The 15,651-nt window shown below is 36.0% G+C and overlaps 1 protein-coding gene across 3 annotated transcripts in view; it reads left to right on the top strand.

The window, feature by feature from the left end:
* ADK (adenosine kinase) overlaps nt 1-15,651 on the top strand; it is an 888,023-nt gene that overhangs the window by 308,938 nt on the left and 563,434 nt on the right. For all 3 annotated transcript variants that reach the window (XM_081158526.1, XM_081158525.1, XM_081158527.1), the window contains exon 8: nt 7,783-7,818. In XM_081158526.1, the coding sequence (XP_081014652.1) occupies nt 7,783-7,818 (36 nt within the window). The remainder of the gene's footprint in view (nt 1-7,782; nt 7,819-15,651) is intronic.

Here is a 15,651-nt window from a genome sequence, read left to right as displayed (position 1 = left end):
AAGATATTGTAAATTGAAACTGAACTTGATGCCAACAAAGGAATTTCAAGCAAAAGATAACATATCCCAGTTTATGTGTGTTGAGGAAATGGCTACTAACCATAATCAGTTATCCAAAACCATTTAGGTAGTATCTAAGTAGTTTTTCCATATTTTGCTCACCCTGTGATTGATCTATTGACCATGCTTGCTTTGATTTGACTTTGTGAAGATTTTTTAAAGAATTAACATCTGACTGAGAAAATATCTGAATTTGGCCGTGTTTCTTAGGTTCCTCATATATAAAATGTGAATAGTGAATCCAGGCACAGCTTAGCTTGGTGCCTCTGACTCAGACTCTCTCATAAGGCTGTAATCAAGAGGTCAGCCAGGGCTGTAGTCATATTGCTGCTGGGGGAGGATTCACTTCAAAATCCACTCACAAGGCTATTGGCAAGACTCATGTTTTCACTGATTGTTAGCCAGGGGCCTCTCCATAGGGGTACTCAACACGGCAGCTTATTTCCCCTCGAGTGAGCTGGGAGCATGTGAGCCAAGGATAAGGTTGAGCAAGACATTCTGTCACTTTTGCCATATATTTAGAAGCAAGTCACTAGGTCCAGCCCACCTCAAGGCGAGTGAATTGAACAAGGGTTTGAATACTAGTAGGCAGGGATCAATTTGGAGGCTGCCTACTATACATATGATCTACATATACAACAAATCATTGAATGTACTCTGGATGCTCTGGAATTCATTTGTTTAAACTATCCAGACATCTTACCAAGAACTCCAGTTCAACAGGCAAAATGACTTTACAGTTTCACATTAAATATTTCATTTATTCCTAGCAACAATCCAATGAAATAGGTTTTGGCCTTAATTTCCCTGATATAAACTGATATCCTGAATGACTTGCTCAGGATTAACTAACAGATGAGCTGTAAAATTGCGACCTTTATTGTAGACCTTCTGATTCTAAGCCTGTACTCTTTCCATTTACCTGTAACTGCCTCCTCACCAGTACTATCTTGCACTTAAAGCCATTCACAAAGAGCATTATATATCTCAATGTATATACAAATATATAAATTTTATATTACAGACAGATTTTTATACATAGATTTATACAGAGAGAGACAGATAACATTCATTCTTAGACTTTCATATACACCATGCCATTTAGGATTTACAGTATTGTTTCAAATATTATTCAGTCAAAGTCCGATACCATTATAAGGTCTGCAACAGATAGAGGTAGCAAACCATACCTCTAAGATAATAGTATCTGGCCCGGCCGGGCATGGCTCAGTGGTTAAGCATCGACCTAGGATCCAGGCGATCAGGGTTTGATTCCCGGTCAGGGCACATGCCCAGGTTGTGGGCTGCAGCCGATCAATGACTCTCTAATCATTGATGTTTCTATTTCTCTCTCTCCCTCTCCTTTCCTCTCTCTGAAATCAATAAAGATGTATTAAAAAAAAAAAAAAAAGATAATAGTATCTGTTAGCCTAAAACTATATTTAGGAGGTTAAAAACTTGTTGGATAGAGAGATGAACAAATAAACTAAAACAGCAGAACTGTTTTGGTGGCTCCATTCTCTATTGGTTTTTCCGAAAGCTCTGGACTTGTGTGACTTGAGCGAGAATCATGGGGAGTCCCAATGAATTTTCTTCTTCCTCTTGCATTGGAGAAAAGTAGTTTATTTTGGATGAATGAGTTGCTTTCTACGGATAGTCAGAGTTAGCTTTCTTTGGTCCTACATTAGACCCTTCTCCCTTTTTGTTTCGGTCCATGAGGCAGTTTAGCCTACTCTCAGGACTCCTGATGTCTGAGATTAAAAAGTAGAGTGGTGCCCAGCCGGGCGTGGCTCAGTGGTTGAGCATCGACCTAGGATCCAGTAGATCACTGTTGGATTCCCAGTCAGGGCACATGCCTGGGTTGCGGGCTTGACCCCTAGTTAGGGACGTGCAGGAGGCAGCTGATCAATGACTCTCATCATTGATGTTTCTATCTCTCTCTCCCTCTCCCTTCCTCTCTCTGAAATTAATAAAGATTTTTTTTTTTTTTTAAATCCCCATATGTAGTAACAGTATTCAGCCAATTTTTTTAAAAAGTAGAGTGGTAACATAAGCAAGCAGATAATAGTTCTAACTGGGTTCAGTGCCTTTAAGTGCAGAGCAAGAAGTGGGAGAGCAAGGGTTATGAACTATGGCAGTGGCAGTGATTAGTTAGACCCTTCAGATCACCCAGGAGAAAAGAAAGGTGAATTTTTTTAAAGGCATTTGTTAACTTCTCAAAATAACTCTGTTGTATGGTTAGTAGGAACTTCGAAAACTATCTTTCTTTACAGAAGAAAATAATAGCTCCTACAACTAGTAAGTGCATTTGGCAGTTCAGGATACAAGGTCAGTATACAGAAATCAATTGTATTTCTGTATAACTAGTAACAAATAATTGGAATTGAAATAAGAATATGGATGTTATGGTTATAGTTTAATATTGGTTACAAATAATTCAGTAAATTAAAACTGAGGTGTAACATCAGACAAAATATAAGAGAAAAGAGTTTTCATTTCAATTCAATGCAGTAGTTCCCCCTCATCTGAGGGGAATAAGTTCCAAGACCCCCAATTGATGCCTGAAACCATGGATAGTACCAAATCCTCTCTCTCTTTCTTCTTCCCTCCCTCTCTCTCTCTCTTTCTATATATTTTTATGTATATATAGAGATTCATATATGTGTGTGTTTGTATGTACATATAACTGTTTATATGTATATATATGCACACTGTTTTTTCCTATACATACCTATGATGAATTTAAAAAATTACTCACAGTAAGAGAGTAATAGCAATAACTAATAATAAAAAAGAACAGTTATAATAACATTAATAAAAAGTATATGAATGTGGCATTATTAAGTAAAATAAGGGTAACTTGAATACAAGCACTGTGATAATGAGGCAGTTGATCTGATAACCAAGAAGGCTACCGAGCCCTGGCCCAGTGACTCAGTTGGTTGGAATGTCATCCTGTACACCAAAAAAAGGCGGCAGGTTCTATTCCGGTCAAGGCACATACCTAGGTTGACGTTTTGATCCTTGGTTGGGACGAGTACAGGAGGCAGGAGGCAGCCGATCGATGTTTCTCTCTCAATAAAACAACAACACAACAATAAACATATCCTCGGGTGAGGATTTTTTTTAAAAAAAAGTCTACCAGGTAACTATTGGGCAGTTAAGGTATACACCGTGGGTAAGCTGAACAAAGAGAGGATTCACGTCCGGGCAGGATGGAGCAGGACAGTGCAACATTTCATCACACTACTCAGATGCTCAGAACGTCGCTCAATTTAAAACGTATGAATTGTTTAATTCTGGAGTTTTCCATTTACTATTTTCAAACCGAATGTAACTGAAACTGCAGGAAGCTACACCGTGGATAAGAAGGAACTACCATAAAGGAAATAGTTGTCTTTCGTACATACACACAAACTAGCACTTGAGTTTCTCCTTTCCTGAATAATATGAGGATTGTGCTATTTAATAGTGGCTTGCTAATCCCTTTAAATAGCTCTTAATGTAAGTATTCCATAGTTTTCATTAATCATGAATTTTAGCTTTTTTTTTTTAACCTTCTCTCAAAAACCTGTATTTGGTTGTTGTTTCACTAGAACCCTTTTAGCCTGGTCAATGAAGCAGCAAGCCTACTGCAAATCCTAAATAGTGTGGTGTAGATGAGAGTCTAAGACTTTAATTATATGTCATTTTATTCACAACACTCAATTCCAGGAAGGAAAAAATGACTTTGTTGTTGTAAAAGACATATTATGTGAGGATCATTCATTGTAAACCAAAAATGATACTGTATTATAGCATAGACAACAATGGGAACTGATTCTGAAAATGTAACCTGTCTGAGAAGCTGAATAATAGTGAAAGTTATCAAAATGGAAAGAAGTGTTAATGTGAAATGCAGCCTTCTCAGAAATACTCTTTCCTGGCCTGTTTGATTTTGCTTTTGTTGCTTGTCATGCATGAATGAAAGTGCTACACTCTCGGGGGAGCAGGAAAGCCTCTGTGTCGGTTGTTTATTTCCTTAATCCCTCCTCCTTTGTGATTTTTGATGTCAGATCTAAAATGGAAAGCCTGTAAATATAATGATTATCACATGGATAATCACCTGCATTAGGAACCGCCCTGCTTCTCTATTCTAACCTTAGCTGTTCTCCACATGTCACATCCACTCTGTGGTTGGATTTTAACCTGACTGCTTCATTAGATTTGTGAAACTCAGTACGTGGCGCCCTGGGGCAGCACAGATGGGGACTTGCTTGTTTTCTTTTCTCACTTTTACTGCAAAGGCACACTACAAAGTCCTTTTCAATTTAGTGTGATCAGTTCACTTAGAAATACTCCTGATATTTGGAATGTGCCTTACTCTTCTGCCCACCATCTATGCCCCTTTCTTCTCTACTTTCTGACCTAATGCCTTTTCTTTCTGTCCCTCTGGGCCCTGAATCTGAGGACTGAAATTCTGCTTAAAATTCTTACTGGGTCAAACTGTTCCCCTATGTTGTTTTACTTGTTTTGCTGAGAGGAAAATAAATGTTGTTCCATCAATGTATCTGCAAACACCTTCAGATCAGAGGTTAGCTGTGGTGGGAAAGTCTGCAGTGATGTGAGCCATCTGCCTTCTCTAATGGAGTGACTGGGGGCACCAGTCCAAGATCAAAGGAAGGTGAGAGGAAGTCAGGAGATAAGATCTTTTTAAGCCATAGAACAAGTGCTTGGCTTTTCCTGATAGGGCACAGCTCTGCAAACCTGTGTGAGGGGGATGCTAAGATAGAAAATCGAGTTGACTTTTCTTCAGCACGTCCTTCCTCAGTCAGAAATATGTTGGCACTTGGAATAGTTTACAGATGGGAAAGTGTCCTAGCGCCTGGTTTCCTTAAAGAATAGTGATCTGACATTTATATGTGTGTCTTGCAATTAGTCAGTTCTACTATACCATAACAGATCACAGTTAATTGCTTCTTAGATTTGTCTGAGTAAAACTGGACATTAAAAGAGCAATTTAACTACCATATGTGAATTTTGAGTTTTTGTGTCTTAGTACAATTTTATCATACAGATTCTTCGTATTAACTTTGTCTTATAGGCCTCCAGGGTTCTTTCATGCCTCTAGAAGTTCCATATAAATAAGTAGTTCTAACAGAGCTTTTCAGTTATCTTCTTACAAATTTTTTTATTTATTGAATTGAGAGAAAGAGAGAGATCCATTTGTTCTTCCACTTATCCATGAATTCATTGGTTAATTCTTGTATATGCCCTCACCCAAGATGGAACCTTTAACCTTGGCATATTGGGGTGATGCTCTAAACCAACTGAGCTACCCGGCCAGGCCTCAATTATCATTTTCATATAAGAATTAGCTTGGTTCCCTGGCCAATGTGGCTCAGTGGTTAGAGAGTTGGCCCGCACACCGCAGCGCCTCAGGTTCCATTCCTGGTCAAGGGCATGTACCTGGGTTGCTGGTTCACTCCCCATGCCCAGGTTGGGATGTGTGCGGGAGAAAACCAGTCCATATGTCTCTATCACATCGATGTTTCTCTCCCTCCCTCCCTTCCACTCTCTCTGAAAAGCAATGGAAAAAATATCCTCAGGTGAAGATTAATTAATTAGTTAATTAACTTGGTTAATCCTTGGATTGGACAACTTGGAAAAATACTACATTGATATCTTTTGAACCTTACCCTTTGACATCTAGGTCAGCAAATATTATTGAATATGTTGTATACAAAATTCTATTGTAAGTAAATTTTCAAAGAGGCTAGCCTTGCTTGTACCAGCTGTCAAGATCGTAATTCAGTGTTGTTTTCATCAACATTACTAAGGCTAAGTTCATCAGCCTGTGATTCTCTAGTGAGCAGCCTAAGGAGTTGGACTTTCAGCTTATCACTTCCTATCCGCTTCAGTGTTCAGCTGTAATCATCCATTTCAACCTTTTTAAACCCTCAAAATTTCTATTTTATTAGTATATAGGACCATAAGTGCATATATATTTTTTTCGCAGTGTTTTCCTTAATATGTAGATAATACCCAAGTTTGTGCTGGAGACATTGACTGTACTTTCTGCCTTACATGGTTTGGTGCAGCAGTCGTTTCAGTTGAGTTGGATCTGCTCACTACTTGGGCTCAAATCCCATCCTTCTATTAATATCTCTTGGCAGAGATAATTTTGGAGGAATGTAAGTTAAGATGTAGAGGCTCTTGACAGTTGTCTGCAGTTTTTTTCATTTTCAAGAGGGAAGTGGAGTTGAAAAGTAATATTGCCTCCATTTTCTGTATCAGTCTTAACATTAAAATACATGCACAAAGCAAACAGTAGAGAAAGGGAAAGGATTGGGTCATACAGATGTGTTTTTGCCACTTGATAGCCTGTTATAACAGCATTAGGATATATAATAATGTTCATTGTGCCCTAAAGATATTTAATTTTAGAAAAATATTGTGTATTTTAGCTATGTATTTTTAATGTTCACCTTTTGTTACCCTGTTATATCGGAGCAAAATATGGATTTGTTTGGACTGTTTCTTATAATTTCCAAACAGTCAAAAAAGTAGAAATACTGAATACATCTAGATTTTAATAATTAATATTTTGCCATTTTTGCTTCACTTTAATTTTTTTAAGAATTCTAAAGTAAATAACACGTATCACGCCATTTTATCCCTAAATATTTCAGGGTTAACTGCTAAAAATTAAGGACATTTTTCTTAACATTGATAACTCTTAATGTTATATAATTCTTAAAATATTTAAATTTCTTCAATTGTCCCCAAAATGTCTTTTATACCTGGTTTGTTCAAAACAGGAACCACTTAAGATCTGTATATTGCACTTGGTCATTTTTCCCCTCCCACGTTATCACAAAATTGACTTATTGAAGAGACCAAGCCTCCAAATGTCCTGCCTTTGGATTTGTCTATTTGCTTTCTTAGTGTATCGTTGAACTTGTTCTCCTGTTCTCTGTATTTCCTGTAGACAGCAAGTTACATAATTAAAGTTTTGATTAAGTCATCTTTTAAATTTTTGGTTAGAGAACTTTATAGGCGATGCTCGGTATTTCATACTGCATCTTAATAGAAGGCACAGAATATTTGGTGACCCCACTATTAATGATAGTAAGTGATATGATCAATCACTGGGTTAAGGTTATGACAGCTGGATCCTTCCGTTATAAAGTTATAGTTTGCTCCCTGTGATCAGCACATAATCTGTGATGTTTTGATTCCACAAAACACCCAGTTCCCCATCATCCTGTCACCCAGTGAATTTAGCATCCATTGATGATCCTTGCCTGAATAAATTTCATTAGGGATTGCAAAATGGTGATTTCTCTTAATCTATACATTTACCAGCAGATATTCTTCTCTACAGAAGAGTTTTCTGAAAGGTATTGTTTTAATTAAAAGCATAACCACCAGCATGTTCCTTAGATTTCAAATAATTGTCTTTCTTTTTTGGGGTCAAAACACCTGAACTCACTGTGACAGCTACAGTACAAACATGCACTACATCTTCTTTATTCCAACTTGTGAAGTGTGTTGACATTATGCTGCCCTTTTTTTTATGCCAAAGAAAAAAGAAATCTTTTTTGGTGTAAGAATAAAAATTGAACTATGTGGGTATATTGAGATAATTGTGTAAAAAGAAGACTGTGAATGAGTTTCAAAATGGATTATTTCTTCATTACCTCGCACTTTATAATTAACTGTTCTTTTTTTTTATTTCAGGAAGCTGCCACTTTTGCTAGAGAGCAAGGCTTTGAGGTGAGTTAACCCACAATTGCACACTAAACAGATCCTAAAGGTTTTTTCTAGCTGATAATGAAGTTCTTTTGGACAGTGATTGATGTGCTATTATACTCTCAGAGCCTCTCAGCAGTTGCCATGGAAACTTGGCAGTCGTCATGGTTTCTTTGTTCTGCCAGCACAGTGTTATGACGCACTCTGCTAGGTCTGCACCCAACATCGCCTACAGATGTTATTTATTGAATTTTGAAAAGCCTCTTGGGAAGCCAAGAGGTTGGGCACGGTTTCAAGCTGCCTCTGCAGATATGGGGCCTGTCAGTTTGTTCAGTTAAAAAGCTACCTCATTAGCTGCATTACATTTCAGAAGGATTCACTGCTAAAGCAGTGGTGGAACAAGACTAAATAGTGAAATATAATGTCGTTTAAATAATTTCAGCCTTACCCCATGTAGATTATCATTATGCAAATTAATTTCCAAAAGGTTGTACTTAACAGTTGTTAGGAACTGATTAATTTAAATCCTGCTCATATAAACTTCCTATTTGGATCTTTTTCCTTCTTTTCTTTCTTTCTTTTTTTTTTCTTGGGTAGCATTAAAACATAAATTTTCTGAAACTAAGTATCAATATAATTTTCAGGTCCTGGTTCTGTTATTCTGACATAAATGTTGTTCTGTCAATATTCAAAATTCCATGTGCTTTTTGTTGGCAAAATTAAGACGAGACAAGACCACGTTTTTATCTATAGAATATCCATCTTCCAGTTAATTGTTAGAAAACACTGAACCCAGGTTAATTGACAGAATTAACTGAGTTTATGAATTTTATGATTATCATATTTATTGAGCCAGAACTATGTAGAATGCTGTGTTCTATACCACAACTTGGAGTGTTGCACAGTAGTAATTTTTAAAAACTTAATCTGACTAAAGCCAGAATATAGAAACTCTTTATTTGCATACTCAGTATTGTCTACCATCTAAAGAAGCTTTAGTGAATGTTGATTGGCTATATTAGTAAGCTCACAATGAACTCTTTAGAGAAAGGTGTGTGAATTTATGATGAAACTATATTTAAATGTACTCAATGAGCAACAAAGTAATACACATGCATGTTATCCATGTCATAGGACTTGACAACCATAGTGCTTCCTCTTCTTGGAGGAAGACAGTGGGCATGTGGTATAAGTAGTCTATTCTCAAGATTCTATGAAAAACTGTCAGAGTAGGAAACTTTGTTTATGATGCCTAATTGTTGGGAATTTGCTTTTTTTGATTTACTATATGTATTCTCACAAATACAAGGGTTGAGTCTCATGTAGAAGAAGAAATAAAGATTTCCAAGTTATTATTTATCTGAGTTAAGTTTTGCTTTGTAATTTTCCAAACCAGCAATTTATATATAAGATTAAATGTAATCAGCGGAATATTCAATTAAAAAGTCAAATATTTTAATCATGAGACTATAAGTAAGTGTTTTCAGTCATGTTTTAAAGTTTCACTGATGTTAAATTTTAATATTAACTATTGATATTCTCTGTTGTTACATCAAAATTCTCCACTGAGGAAAGCTTGTGGATCATAAATGTGTATCCTATTTTCTGTACTAACATAAAAAATATATTTTGGTTCTAGAAATTAAGCAGTTTTGTAGATGCTTAGAAAGATGACATGTTGAATAACAAATAATCATGATTCTTTAGTACAAGATAATATTTTTTTAAATAGTTTATTACGGCTGATTATTCATATATTTATTGTCCCCTTGAGCTATATGTTTTGAATATACCTGGTTTAAATTCAGTCCTAGCAACAAACTACTTTTTCTGTTTTCTACTAACCAGCACCACATTAACCCTTCCATTAGTTTTTATTTTGATTCTATAATTTTTTTTACCATAAATCTGCCACAATTGATTATAGCATATAAACCCAGTGATGATGGTTATAATACTATACCTTATTACCTCCTGACATAGTAAAACTGCTCTGTTGGTGATGTTGACAGTGATATGTTAAATTAGATAAAGCACACAGGTTTGATGTGTCCCTTCATGGGTTCTCTAAAATATTATAAGCCTTGCAGAATATATAAGAGCCATGAGTAGAATAACCTTAAGTAAGTGTTGTTAATAAAATATAATCCATGTAAGGGATGCTATCTAGAGAAATTTAGTGATTTTTAAAATGCCATTTTTTAGTTCATTACACAATAATATAAAAACATAGGTTTGAAACTTGGTATTTTTAAAAGAATCCAACAAAAATAAATCACTTTATCTTAACAGTTTAATGTCTTCGAGATTATGTCAGTGCTCTCAGAAGTCTAGTGTGACAAACTAGACAAAGTCTGCATTTTATCACTCCCAGCTTTAATTTTACCTCTGAATTTGGGGCATGAGTGAGAGGAGAGAATGAAAAGATTAAAAAGAAAGGAAAGGTGACCATTTTTTTCTTCCCACCATTTCTGCTGTCCTACCCTCATTTTCTATTATAAATCCTAAATAGTTCCCAAAGCCACTGAGTATTGCCACTGGTGGTCTGTCTGCTAACAGACCAATCCAAATGCTGCTAAAAATAACCAGCATTTATTCACCAGGAAGTATCCTCAGCGGCATTGTTTATGATATTCTGGTTAGCTTCTCTGCAAATTTTAGATAATCTTTCTTTTAAAAAAATCTTTAATCTTTAAAATGAGTTGGGCAATTTTCAGCAAGAAGAGCCAGCTTAGGAGGGCACTGGAGGGTGAGATAAAAACTGAAGCTGGCAGAGCACAAAGCAGAAGAGAGAGGACTCCATATATATATATATATATGATAGAAAATTGCATAGTGCCCGATTTAAATGACAGACCTGCTAAGAATTTAAAATGACAATTCTCGAGGTAAAAAGTTTCATGAGGCATTTATTATTCTGGAAAATCAGTTCAGACTGCAATGTGTTTTTAAATCTACCTTATCTTGAGCTAAACTGATTAAAGGTTTGTATTTTTAGAACCTACATAAAAATAAAGTACCTAAAAGCATGTTTCCTTATGAAACCTTTTAAAAGCTATATTGAAAATTGGTTTAAATTAAATAAAATGAAGAAAATACCTCCACAACCTAAATACAAATATTCTTTGTGTTTTCATTCTCTGTACAATAGAGTATGTGGCAAATGATATAGAGAATTCATACCTTTCCTACTGGATCATTCATTTATTTTTCCTCTAAGCAACAAATTTTAATTTCCTTGTTTTATATGTGTAGGATATAAACTTCTGACTATTGAGGAAACAAAGTAATTATTTTCCCTTTTCCAACTTTCCCCACAGCCCCTGACTCTACCCAGAGGATCCCAGGCTTGTAGGCTTTCTCTGACCAGTGTTGACTCTATCATCTTACACCACTGAGAGAGAAAAGTATTGAACTGTGCTATCCATTACAGCACCTGCAGGCCACATGTAGTTATTTAAATTAAAATTAAGTCAGATTTAAAATTCAGTTCCTCAGTTTCACTGTGCATGTTTTGAATGAGACTACCATATTGGACAGTGCAGATATAAACCACATACATCATCACAGAGAGTTCCATTGAGCAGCACTGGGTAGATAAAGTCCACACAGAATATTCTGGAGACCTTGATTCCCAAAGAATTCTTCAAGATTTTTCTAAGGTTCCTGTGTGCCTCACAAATATAAAGAATGTAATGAATATCACCCAGAGTTTCTGAAAACAAGACACTAAGTCAAGTCCTGCTGGCCAAAAGAGTATAATGCCACTTTCCTGGGTGACTGGCTGAGTCTTAAAGGAGGACAGTTTTAAAACAGTTAGATTAAGGGGAAGAGGTAAGATGATCATCTAAGTTTCTTTATTTAATCATTTACTCATTCAACAAATATTTACCGAGCAGAAGCTATGTGCCTAACACTTTGATAAACCCTGAAGACAGGATAGAAATGACCAGAGTGTATTGTGAAGGAGAACGTGGGAGGGGTTTCTATTTTGAATGAGATGGTCATGGAATAACTCTCTGAGAAAGCAAAACTTGAAAAATACAGTTATCTAGCCATGACATGAAAAAGCAAAACAAACAAACAGGGAAACAAATTTCAAACAGAGGAAACGAGTACAAAAGCTCTCAAACAAGAAAGAGCATAATGTACTATGTACTCCAAGAACTGACAGAAGGTCAGTGTCACTGAACAGGAGTGAGGAGGAAGGGAGCATGAGATAAGACTGGCGAGTGACACATCACATGAACACCATAATTATTACAGGAGTTTCTATTCGGAAAACAAAACAGAATCTGGCATGGTTAACTGAGGCAGTGGGTGGGGACACCACAACTGGTATGCTTTGGAATTAGGTAAATTGTGGTAGTATTGTTTAACATTTGCATCACCAGCTTGTTCAAAAATAGAATGAAGAGAGTATATTCTTTAATTTGGGAGACAATGGTAAATTTGAGGTGTTCACCTGATCACTAGTGACAATAAAAGCATAATTTAACATTTATAAAATGCTTCACAGTGTATAAAACCTCTTCCAACATTTCATTAATACGTTTAATATTCACACCTTTGAGAGTAAATAGGGCATGTATTGCCAATCAATTTAACAGATACAAAATAGGCTACATGACTTGTACAAGGTGACATAGCTAATACATAATATAGCCAGAACCAGAGCTCAGCTCTCCCAAGTTTAGTACTTTTTACCATACAAACTACACATCTTTCTCACATTCTAATGATTTGAAAGAGGAGATTAGATTTCCAAAGGACCTTGGAAAATAAGAAATATCTTGAAATTTAAAAGGGGAGGGGGTAGGAGGGACTGGGTGAAAGAAAGTGAAGAGATTAGCCAAAGAACATATATGCATAACCCATAGACACAGACAATTGTGTAGTGATACCAGAGGGAAGGGGGCGGGGCTGGTGGAGGTAGACAAAGGGAACGTGGGTGGGAACGGAGACAATAAAAAAATTAAAATAAATGAGCTATTTGCAAACCAAAAAGAAGAAAGAAATATACTGGGGTAAAATACAAGTATACAGTATAATTAAGAAAAAAATACCAAACTTAAATACAAGATAAGCAATAATTTGTGAATGTGGCAGAAAAATGACTTGGGATGAACTTGCTGTATAGTTTTGTGGTAACAGAAAGCACATTGATAAATTCATAAAAGTACTATAATCTGTGGGTAGCATGACATAATGGTTGAGTGTAATCCCTGGAATCACTCTGTGCGCGCTGGACCTGGCTTCACCTCTTAGTATCGTTATGACCTTAGGAAGATACTTAACCTCTCTGTGACTCAGTTTCTTCATCTGTAAAATGAGGTTGCAGTAATAGTACTACTGCCCAAAGTAGTTGATATTTAAGGAGTAGTAATAGACGCACTACCTAGAGAAGTTAAGATTTAATAAGCTCCGTTGGAACTCTAAACATGGCTCATAACTAAATCGTATGAGCTTTCTTCTACCTCTTCTTCCCCTTTCCTTTTTCTCCTCCCTTATTAGAGACCACAATTGAATTCTCAGTACTCAGAATCTTGAAGCCCTGTTTGGAGTTTTGGAAGGCAACCTCAGGATGTGACAGTTTTAGAAAGTATTAGAATGATTGTTATTAAAGGAAAGAAATTAATATTATATTACATACTTAACATGGGCTGAATATTGCATTAACCTCTTTCACTTACTTATCCTCTTTCATCCTCACAACAGTTTTTAACTTTTTATTTTGAAATAATTTTAGACTTAGGAAATTTGCAAAAATAGTACAGCGTTCCCAGACACCTTTCACTCAGCTTCCCCTAATCTTAACATCTTATATAACCAAGGTATAGTGACCAAACCCAGAAAATTAACATTGGTGCAATACCAGTAACCAAACTTCAGTCTTTATTCTGATTTCACAAGTTTCTCCTCTATTTCTGTTCCAGACTCTAGTCCAGGATTACACATCGCATCTATTTATCATGTCTCGTTAGTCTCTTCCTTTCTGTACCAGTTTCTAACTTTCCTTGTTCATGATCTCGATACTTGTGAAGAGTACTTGTCAGTCATTTTGTAGACTGTCCCTCAATCTAGGTTTGTCTGATATTTTTTCATAATTAGGTAGAAGTTATGGGGTTTTTTTTTCAGAAATATCACAGAAGTGATGTGCCCTTCTTAGTGCATCCTATCAGGGATATACAGGAAATTCCAGGACCTTACTGTTGGTGATGTTAACCTTGATCACTGTGTGAAGGTAGAAGATGGTGTTTGCAGGTTAACCTCTGTAAAGTTACTGTTATCCCATTGTAATTAATAAATATCATGAGGAGCAATATTTTGGACTATGCAGATATCCTATTTTGCCCACTAATTTTAGCATTGCTAAAGATCAGCAGGGTAAACTGGTATGTTAGCTTCCTTCACTGCAACATAACTACTTTTCCTTTTGTAATGAATAAGTATCTTAAGGGGAGAAACCGTGAGAATATGTAAATATTCTGATTATCTCTAAGTTTTTACCCACTAATTATAGCATACTTCTCTCCCAACGTCTTGTACCATAAATATTTTCTTAGTATTGTACATGAGGAAATGGAGCCTCAGAGAGGTTTATTTACCTGCTCACGGTGCACAAATCCAGGCGCGTCATACTCTAAATCCCTTGTAATTTCATCATTCTGTTAAGATATGTTAGCCCAAGTATAAGGGAGAAGAATCTTCTGACTCACAGCAAAATTAGAAATATGTAGCTTTGGGGAGACAAAATTAAGATTTTAAGGAAAGTTTTTATATTAGCTGGGAATCAACTACTGAAGGTAAAGCAATGGCTCCTCTAGGCACAGTGAGAAATTCAGTTTTGGTGCTCACTGCCAGTTATCGCAGAACCACAAAGGGGTTTTGTATGAACTGTGGATGTGGATACGGAGAGAATAAAGTGTAACCATCTGTAAAGGTTTATGTTTTATATTTGGAAAGTTTATTTCAATCTCGAATTGCTAGTTTTATAAGATTTAATTTGAGACATAAGAAGGGTTTCTTTAAGACTCATGAACACAAACAACAGTCTGGTGATTGCCAGAGGGAAGGGGGGGGTAGAAGAGGGTACAGGGGGGATAAATGGTGATGGAAGGAGACTCCACTTGGGGTGGTGAACACACAATACAGTGTACAGATGATGTATTGTAGGAGTGTACATCTGAAACCTATGTAATTTTATTAACCAGTGTCATCCCAATAAATTCAATTAAAAAAATAAAAAATTTTAAAAAGGTTTCTTTAATTTACCAAAGCTCTATAAAAAATATATCTTCCCACAGGGTTGGTAGAAGACAGTTGTGGAACCTCATTCTTAATTTATTCCTTACACCACCTTGAAGAAAGACCTCTATTTAAAAAACATCCAGTACATGCATAAGATGCTGCTCCCAAGATGATAAAGTGAATCTATTCCTGGAGTTTGCCTCTTATCTTTATTAAATATGAACTGTACTCAATCATAAGCAAAAAATCCTACAGTAGTAAAATATATATGTGACAAGGCAATTGGGAGAATATATGTGAGTCATTTTAATTAAATGTATACATTTATTTGAGAGTGAAGACATTGTAATATGGCTTTTTTTTTTTTCGTCCTTTCAGCTGTTACTAGTCATTTCTTTTTTCTTTTTCTGCTAGTCATTTATAATAGTCTTTCCCCAAAACTGTGAGGGAATTTCTTTTCTCATCTTATTTGAGGTCAGGCTTAGTTCTGTTCTAAAATAAGCAACCAGAAGTGAAACAGTCAGCATGTTTAAAAGGTCAGCAGCATTGTTATACCCCAAATGGCTCTTCTCTTCAGAAACAACAATCCTCTGGTATTATCATGTG

This window comes from Miniopterus schreibersii, assembly GCF_964146895.1.
Source record: "Miniopterus schreibersii genome assembly, chromosome: 14".
Taxonomy (NCBI): Eukaryota; Metazoa; Chordata; class Mammalia; order Chiroptera; family Miniopteridae; genus Miniopterus; species Miniopterus schreibersii.
The sequence above is the reverse complement of the archived record's forward strand: the minus strand, read 5'-3'. Positions and strand labels throughout refer to the sequence as shown.